At 50.5% G+C, this 9,725-nt stretch overlaps 1 protein-coding gene across 1 annotated transcript; it reads right to left on the minus strand.

The window, feature by feature from the left end:
* Positions 1–5,082: 5,082 nt before the first annotated feature.
* Positions 5,083–6,886, minus strand: LOC311158712 (NAD(P)(+)--arginine ADP-ribosyltransferase 2-like; the record flags this gene model as incomplete). The annotated part of the gene is made up of 2 exons (XM_084214287.1): positions 5,083–5,866; positions 6,843–6,886. The coding sequence occupies 2 exons, from the start codon at positions 6,884–6,886 to the stop codon at positions 5,083–5,085; spliced, it is 828 nt and encodes a 275-aa protein (XP_084070413.1).
* Positions 6,887–9,725: the final 2,839 nt, after the last annotated feature.

The following is a 9,725-nucleotide window of genomic DNA, read 5'->3' on the forward strand; positions in this document are numbered from 1 at the left end:
CTCAATCCTGTGCTCAGGGATGACAGTGCCTGCACTGGGCGGTTGGGCCAGGTCCACTCTGGCTCCTTCCAGCCTGAACCATTCTGGGATTTGGGCATTCTGGCAGTTGTGGTTTGAGAATTGGCCACCGGAGGGCAGCAGTGAGTGCAGGAAATCAGCAGCACTGCACATGCACCGCCCCCAGCTGCAGTTCCAGGTGCCAACAGCAGGCAGCAGCATGAGCAGCTGGCACTGCCAAGCGCCCACCCTGCCCCATCCCAGCCCTGGGAGCTCTGCAATGGTTTGGGATGGAGCGACCTTAAAGCTCATCCAGTGCCAGCCCTGCCATGGGCAGGGACATCTTCCCCTGGGCCAGGCTGCTCTAGGACCCACCCAAACTGGCCTGGAACCCTTCCAGGCCTGAGGCAGCCACAGCTTTGGTATAGATGGGTAATGGTATGATTGGCTTTCACAATTAAGGGATGAGTATTGTGTGTATGTTAAGAGAAGTTTCGTTGATTTACGGTTATGTTCTTGGGGTTTGTTTTTTTGGACAACCTCTGTTCTCCCCACAGTCTCCTTCCCTCCCCCTATTTATTGTTCCGACTGGACGGCCCTGCTTGTCAGGGTGTCAGGGATGTGTGGAGGCTGGGCGTGTACCTGTGCCCCTTGTATGGGGCAGTTGGGAAGGGCCAAAGCTGTTGCTGGGGAGGCGTGGTGGGACAACACCTCACCTCCAATCAGACTGCAGGAAGGTCTCCACCAATGGACAGCAAGGAAGAATCAGCTGATAGACTTTGGGAGGGGCCAGGGATTTAGAAGGAAAATGTTTGAATATGCGTTACTCCTTAGGAATATGTATTTGGCTGATGCAACTCCAGGGGTATAAAAGGCAGAGCTGCCACTTTGTGGCAGTTGGCCACACTCCCAGCGCTGTCCCTTTTTCCTTATTCAGTCCCTTTGTTGTGTTGTTGAGCTTTAATAAAAGTTTAAAAATTTATAGTGAGCAGTCATTTCTCACAGTCACTATGGTCTCCATTATCATCAAGGCCGCCATGACCCCCAGAAAAATGAAGTGACCATGGTGCCATGCCAACCCCTGCCATTTTCCCTGGAGGAAAAAACAAAAAAAGGGATCAGGGAATGGAAGACAAATCAAATCCTTTGGCTTTTTGCGAATATTAAAGTGAATGCTATATGCATCATGTTAAAATAACTTTGCTTTTATTTCTGCTATTAAGAAAAACTTAGACATGCCAGTAATGGTAGCTTATATAGTTACAAGTGGATGGTCTGTTTGGTCAGGATAACATCCAGTGTACATGTCATGAGGACCCTACTGTTGATATGCCTACTATCAGCATCTGCTGTCTGAAGAAATTATGGACCAAGGCCCAAACCAGAAGTGATAAAGAGAAGAAGCCAAAACCACAGCCAAGAAACACACATGCTCTAAAAAGGTGGGGCCCCAAGGAGGGGCCATGTAAAATAGTTCCTGGAATATGGAAACTAATTTATAGAAAAATATGGATATGCATAACGGTCTAGGAACATGCAACAGGCTGATGTAATGGAAAATGTATTTAAGGGGTTTCCCTGAAGATAATGGTGCGCTCTTGGCTGAGTGCCAAGATGCACCCAGCCCAATCTTTGCTTTACTGTCCTTGTCTCCCATTGACCTTTATTAAACTTCTTAAAATTTCACAGGAGAGTGAACATGTTTTTCACATTTCAAAAGCAGAGGCTCCCCCCATGGCAGAAGAAGCAGCTCTGGGCTGGGTCCCAGCGGCAGCAGTGAATTCCCTTCCCCATGCAGCAGCTCCAACTGTCCTTCTATAAAGTTGAGAGAGAGAGAAAAACGGAGAGCTAGCAGCTGCCCCAGCCACATCATTCACCTGCCCAATTCTCGTGGTATCTCTGCCCCTCAGAGAGAAATTCCCAGATAAGATAAGTACAACCAGATGCCCTCCTCCCCTGAGCTTGGCTACTTCTTTTGTTTTTCTTAAGTACCCAGGCATTAGTGTTTTCTAGCAACTTATGGGAAAAAAATTATAAGCAAAAAGGAACAAAGGGAAAGAAACCAATGAGAAAAGACCGCTCACTTTAAAATGTAAAGATTTATTAAACCAAAACAAACACAACAACAGGACTCAATAAGGAAAAAGGGACAACACTGGGAGTCTGGCCAACTGTAAGCCAGAGTATACAAAATGGCAGCTCTGCCTTTTATACCCCTGGTGTTGCATCAGCCAAATACATATTCATCAGCAGTCATACATATTCAAAACTTTTCTTTATAAATCCCTTGCTCCTCCCAAAGTCTGCCAGTTGACTCTTCCTAGCTCTCCATTAGTGGAGACCGTCCCGCAGTCTGATTGGAGGTGAGGTGTTGCCATGCCACGCCTCCCCAGCAACAGCTTTGGCCATTCCCAACTGCCCCATGCAAAGGACACAGGGACACCCCTTCCTGCCACATGACCCTGACAACCTGAAAAACCAGGATCGTCTGGTGGCAACAACACAGAGTGGGGAAAGGAGACTATGGGGAGAACAGAGGGTGTCTGAAAAACAAACCACCATAACATACCCATAAATCAACAAAATTTCTCTTAACGTACACAAAATATTAATCCCTTAATTGTGAGAGCCAATCATAGCATTACCCATCTATACCAAAGCTGTGGCTGCCTCAGGCCTGGAAGGGTTCAAGGCTGGGCTGGGCAGGTCCTGGAGAAGCCTGGCCCAGGGGAAGATGTCCCTACCCATGGCAGGGCTGGCACCAAATGGGCTTTCAGGTCGCTCCATCCCAAACCATTGCAGAGCCCCTGCGGCTGGGATGGGGTGAGGCAGGTGCTCAGCAGCGCCAGCTGCTCATGCTGCCACCTGCTGTTGGTACCCGGAACTGCAGCTGGGAGGGGTGCATGTGCAGTGCTGCTGACTTCCTGCACTCACTGCTGCCCTCCAGTGGACAATTCTCAAACCACAACTGCCAGAATACCCAAATCCAGAATGGTAGGACCCAGAGTGGGCACCTGGCCCAAACTCCCAGCTCAGACACTGTCATCCCTGTCCACAGGATTGAGTCCAGAGCAGCCCAGAACTGGACACGACACTTGGCAGAGCTGGACATGGCCCTGGACACGGCACTCCTGATATGCCTCCCTGGGCATGACAGAGGGGCACAAACACTCCCTGACCTCCTGGCCAGACCCCTCCTGATGCCCTGTGGGTCCCTCCTGGTCCCAGGACACTCAGCCAGTTCCACTGGTCACCCACCAGCACACCCAGGTTTTTCTTCAGAACTGCTCCAGGAGGTTCTCCCCATCTGGGACTGGCACTGGGCATCTCCCTCCTCAAGGACAGGACTTGCTGTTGCCCCCTTGAACCTCTCAACTTCCAGCCTTTAAGGTCCCCCCTGAAGTGCAGGATAAGGCAGGATGTTTTGCCCGGAATGTGCCCAATGGACAATGTCCCATTTGTGGCCATCAGGGCTGCACTGAGAGGGATCTTGTACTGATTTTGGTGCTGAACTGGGCTAAAACCAGCCCGAATCCCCAGTGCCGAATCAAACTCTGAGGGTGAAGCACCAGAGCTGGGCCTGGCTATCCATCACCTGACCCTGGTAACGTCCAGTCCCCTGTGAGACAGAGATCCCTCTCCCCTATTCCTGATTGGAATGAAATGTCTGTGAGATTCCTCCCTTGGAAAGGTCATGCTCCCAAGGATCCTCCTCGAGGCTGAGAGAAAGAGACGTTACCAGGAGTGTTGTTCTCGGTAGTGACATTGAGCCTTGCTTTAGAATTTTCACTTTTGGCTGGCTTTGTAAGATTTATTTAATGGAATTGTTATGATAGAATTATTTAATAGGATTACTTTGCACAATGGCCTTGGTGAGCACAGTGGTCACAGTGGCTGTGGTACCTTTGTGGCTCAGGGAGTCTTGGTGATCATGGTGGTCACAGTGGCCCTGGTGGTTATAGCGATCATGGTGGCCAGAGTAGCTGTGGTGGCCTTGGTAGCTTTGGAGATCTTATTTCCATGGAGATGTTCTTGGTCTTGCTGATTGTGGAGGCCACAGTGATGACAGTCACCTTGGCATCCATGGCGGCCATGGTTGCCACAGTCACCACAGTGACCATAGTGAGCCTGTGCCCTTCGTGGCCTTGTGGCTCACATGATCCTGGTGGCCACTTCCAGGGACGTAGGGCAAGGAGGAGTTCTCTGAGGCGGAAGTGGGCCCTGAGGATGCTCCTGGGGAAGAAAGAGGGGGGTCAGGGGGATGATGGAAAGAGTGAGGAGGTCAAAGACAGCCATAATGGTGGATTAGGGGTGACTAGATAGATGAGGGCCATGAGGGGACAGGTGACAAGGTGTTGGGGGGGGGGGCGAGATATGGGGAACAGGAGTAAGAGGTGTCATGGTGGGCTTAGCATGGGGGAGTGAGGGAGTGCCATGTGGGGTGGCAGGGGGTGACAGGGGTTCCGAGAATTAGATGGGGGTCTCGGCCCACCCACGTACAGCCCACAGGGCCTGTCCCCAAAGCACTGCCATTGGTGAGGAGGGACAGGGTCTGTATGGTGACGTCTCTGTCTCTGTCTCTCTCTCTCTCTCTGTCCCAGTCCATGTCCCTGTCCCTGGCCTTTCTTGGCAGGTGTGTCCTCCTCCCTGTCCCCTCCCAGCTGAGGGGGTCCCCATCCCAGTGCCCTGTCATGGGCGTTCTGGTCCCCATGGCCACAATGGGTCTCTCCACACTTGGTATCCCCAGCACAGCATGTCCCTGACCCCAAACTCTTAGTGAGTATCCCCACAGGTGGCAGGGAGTGACACAAACCCCCTGTGTCCATTCATGTGTGTCCACAGCCAACAGTGGCTGTCCCCAATGCTGGGTGTCCCGGTCCCCACACTGTCAGTGGGTGTACCCAGCATAGGGCATCCCTGTCTTTGTCCCCAGCTGTGGGTGTCCTTGTCCACGCACACACTGTGGGTGCCCCTAACTCTGTCCCCCATCCACAGTGAGTGTCATTGTCCTCTGAGCCTTATCATGGGTGTCTCCATGCCCACAGTGGGTGTCTGCATCCCCCTATATTGTCCCCTGTGGTCACCTCAGTGCCACTCGCAGTTGAATTTGCTGAAGGTCCCAGCAGAGCGGAGACTGATCCATGTCCTCTTCCCATCCCAGACGACTTGGGTGACCTGAAAGGTCTCGAATGGCGGGATCAGCACCTCTTCCTCTGTTGGATACATGGAGAACTGCCGGATGTCCACACCATGGCATGTCTGTACTTGGAATATCGTGTCTGTCCCAAAGTGGAGAGCAACCTCTTTACGTGGCGAAGTCGATGTGAATTGACCAAACCGGACCCTCTGGCCTTGTCGTGCCTGGAAACGAATGTCACGCACGCCCCGGAACACGTGGTGACACTGCCCATTCTGAGCCTGCCTCAGTGTCACCAGGGCCTGGGTCAGCAGGAAATGCAGCGTTTTGAAGTGGAAGTTGTTCCGGTATTCCTGGGGGGACCGTCCAGCCACGTGCACAGCTGCGTTGAAGTCCTTGTACAGGTACTTCATTGTGTACGCCATGACAGCGACGGCGTGGGCTGGGGACGCCAGAGGGGACACATGGGAGCCCCGCTTGCGCCACTCAGCCTCGGCCTTCGCCCAGGTCTTGGCAAAGAGTGGATTCTTCTGCAACTCAAATTTGTAAAGGGATGGCAGTGCCTTGGTCATGGCAGGGCCACAGCCCCGGTACTGGTCATCAAAGGAGTCCTGGGCCATGTCCAGAGGCACCACCTTGACGGCTGCGGTGGCCACGGTGATTGCCAGCAGTGCCAGGGTGTGAGCCAGGAGGGCCATGGCAGTGAATGGCCACCGAGAGCAGCGTGGGACACTGGGGGACAAAGACAGACACAATGAGGGGAAACTGAGGTGGCACTGGGATGCATGGGAAGGTTTCCTCTATGAGGGACTGTGGAAGAGAACTGAGGTCAGCCTGGAGCAGGGCTGAGGAGCTGCTTCGGTCAGAAAACTGATGAACACATCCTGGGATGTGGATCCCAAATCCTGATGCTATTCCTGGAATTCCCAGTGTCCCTCAGACCCCCAGGACAAGAATCCCACTCCCAAGATCCCATGTCTCTGACAACTGTCCCCCTAATGACCCCCAGGAAGTTGATCCAAAATCTGGGGTAACTCCCTCTCCCCCAAGCAGTGTCCTCCATGACCCCAATCCCACTCTGATAATGCTACCACTGGACCCGACTTTTGTGTCCTCCCCCAGTGTTGTCCCTGTGCACTCTATCCCCACAACCCCACTCTCAGCCCCATATAACTTCCCCTCTAATGCCACCCCAACCCCACTGCAGTTCCCCAGCCTAAACCCTGGGGAAAACCCCTGACCTTCCCAGTGCCCCCTCAGTGTTCCACCAGCCCCCAGTCCCAACCCCAGTCCTGTGTTTACTCTTCAAATGTCCGCCCAGTGCTCCCCAGGAACTCATTCCTGCTCCCACACCTCTTTAGACCACTTGTGACCCAAGGGCCCTCAGGAACCTCACCCAAATTCCTAAAGCCACTCCCTCACCCACACCAGTGTGCCCCTCAGCCCTCTCCCACACCCCAGTCATGCTCCCAGTCCCATGATTCTTTTGGTGTCACCCTGGGAACCCAACCCAAACCTGGGCATCACCCCTCTTTCCAAAGCATCCCGCTGGAGCGCCCCAAGGTCCCACTCTGCAACCCCAGTCCCGCATCCCTCCCTCAAGTTTCCCATTGTCCCCCAGCCCCTGATACCAAAATCAGCCGGAGTGAACTCCCTGATGGAACTGGAGGTATCAGAAAGCCGGAATTCTTTATCAGCTCGGAGTCACAGCAGGTCTCTCCTGGTCCTGAAGCTTAGGGGGGACTTTGCCATGGGGTATTTATCCACCACAATTATAAATATTCATTACCATGAGCTTCTTATCTCATACAGAAACAGCACTTTCTCAAGAAATAATTTGCATAGCTCCACCTTTCTCTAGAACTTCTTTTATGGTCCCAAAAGAGAGTCATAAAAATGGGGTCTCTGGGGGCCCTTTTCATTGAGTGTCCCAATATCCCAGATGACCTCACCTGGAATGTTTGCTTTGGGCAGGTGCGGCTCATTTTGTGTTACAGAACTTGCCAAAAAACCCTCACTGGAGTTCCCTTTACCTCTTTCTCCATGGGCTACAGCCATGTTCATCCCGCGTATCCACATTCTTACATCCTTTTCATGCTTTTACTTGTCAGTCTTTAAGCTCTATCCAGCATCTTCAGGGGAACTGAAACTTTCTCATTTATTTCTATCAACTGACACTTCAGACAACATGTAAGGTGCTTTTCCAAACTACTCAACCAGCCAGGATTGGCACAGATGAATGTGGGCTGTAGCAGTGACTGTTCTCCTAATCCAAGTGGCCAGGAAATCCAATTTGGGACAAAAGTTTATAGTATATACTCTGCTCACCATAATTGCAAGAAGATGTGAAACAAGGGGCAGAGCTTGCAGTGTTTCAAAGAGCTCTGGAATTGGCAGTGAGAAAGAAAGCAAACATAGGAACTCACATGCCATCTGCTTTGAGCATTGCTCATGCCCATGGAGTCATATGGGAAGAAAGAATTCAAATAAAAGCACGGGGATCTCCAATTAAATACAAACAACAAATATTGTCCTTCCTTGATTCCACCGACCAGCCCAAACAAGTGACCATACTACAATCCAGTGCACACCAGCTTGGGGACTGCCAAATCTGTGTGGGAAATCGATTCGGAATAAAGCTGCATGAGAGGTTCCGCAACAAAGCATCCTGGTGTTAATTCCTGAGAAAGGAAGTTCACCACCAGAGGTGAGTGTTGGGCAGATAGAAGATTGGCTGCTTATCTAAAAGCCAACAATAAAGAAGGTAGTTACTCCCAGTCTCCTCCAAGTTCATCCTGCATATCCACACTTTTACATCCTTTTCTTGCTTTTGACAGTCAGTCTTTAAGCTCTACCCAAAGCCTTCATGGGAACTGAAACTTTCATTTCTTTCTCATCTTTCGCACCCCAATCTTTCTCATCTCAACACCCCAATCCTTCTCTCAATGTCCCACATGCCCCAAGTTACCCCCTGTCCCTCTCCCAGCTGTTCAATGAGTTGCTGTCACACCTCAGATACCAGTTGGGGTCCCCTATCAGATAACATCCATGTAGGAACCTTGAGCCTGGAGGTGATATCTTGAGGGAACACCTGGGTGTTCATCGGCCTTGCTGGTGTGACAAAAACTTCAGACCCCCCAAGACAGTGTCCACCAACACCAGGAGATACCTGAACCCATGTTGTCATGGTAGCTCAGAAAATCAATTTGACATTTATCATTGTCGCTGCTTTTAATGAAGAGATGGGTCTACTGTTGGACTAAGAAGGATTTATTGCTCAGATAAACATCAGTCTCAGAGGCCATGAGATTTTAAAGGAGCAGGCAGTCACCCAGAGCACAAAGTGGTCCCAAGTTCTTGGTTGCAAGACACTATATAACATTCTAATCCAATAGAATGTTATTTTTCTTTTCTAACCTATCCCCTTTACTCACCTCTACGGCACTGCAGAGGTTTTTTCCCAATGGGCCTCTAACTCTCATGCACACCTTTGCTTCTATCATAACCCTTAAACTCTTCACTTACTCTATGCAATCACATTACTGTACTATAGACTCTTCACCATCTTACCCAATAAAGTTTCTTACTTACTTAAGGCATGTTCTTACTCACAACTTGAGAAACATAAGTTTAAGATTTTTCTACTTAATGTCTGTGTACTTTATTCTTACATCAATTCAAGCTCCTTTCAAGGCTTCAGATCAAACCCTCCTGAATGTGTGGAAGTTTCTGTCTTTCCATTTGCCACAGCCAGTAAACCCTGGGAGAGTTTCCTCTTCCAGTGATGCCTGGAGGTGATGGTTTTGAATTCAAAGGATTCTTCTGAAAACACATCAGGCATTGCTCTGTAACAGACCTGACAATTTTGTTCTATGGACATGGAGGATCCAAGGCCACAGACCTGTTCCCCATCTCATCAATTCCCCAGAGCTTTGCTGGTGCTTTTCTTCTTTCCAAATTGCAGCATCAGTGGGGGAGGGCCTGATCTGGTTATTGGGTGTTATCTCTCACCCACCTACCCACCCAACCACCCTCTTTATTGTGGGCTTTTAGATAAGCAGCCAATTTTCCATCTGCCCAACTCTATCCAGGCCTCACCTGTGGCGGTGAACTTCCTTTCTCGGGAATTAACACCAGGATGCTTTGTTGCGGAACCTCTCATGCAGCTTTATTGCGAATCTATTTCCCACACAGATTTGGCAGTCCCCAAGCTGGTCTGCCCTGGATTGTAGCATGGCCACTTCATTGGGCAGCTGGGAGGAATCAAGGCGGGACAATATTTGTGTTTATATTTAATTGGAGATCCCTATGCTCTTATTTGAATTCTTTCTTCCCATATGGCTCCATGGGCATGAGCAATGCTCAAAGCAGATGGCATGTGAGTTCCTATGTTTGCTTTCTTTCTCACTGCCAATTCCAGAGCTCTTTGAAACACTGCAAGCTCTGCCCCTTGTTCCACATCTTCTTGTAGTTACAGTGACCAGAGTATATACCATAAACTTTTGTCCCAAATTGGATTTCCTGGCCACTTGGATTAGGAGAACAGCCACTGCTACAGCCCACATTCATCTGTGCCAATCCTGGCTGGTTG

The sequence above is a fragment of the Fringilla coelebs genome, assembly GCF_963513975.1.
Source record: "Fringilla coelebs genome assembly, chromosome: 1".
Taxonomy (NCBI): Eukaryota; Metazoa; Chordata; class Aves; order Passeriformes; family Fringillidae; genus Fringilla; species Fringilla coelebs.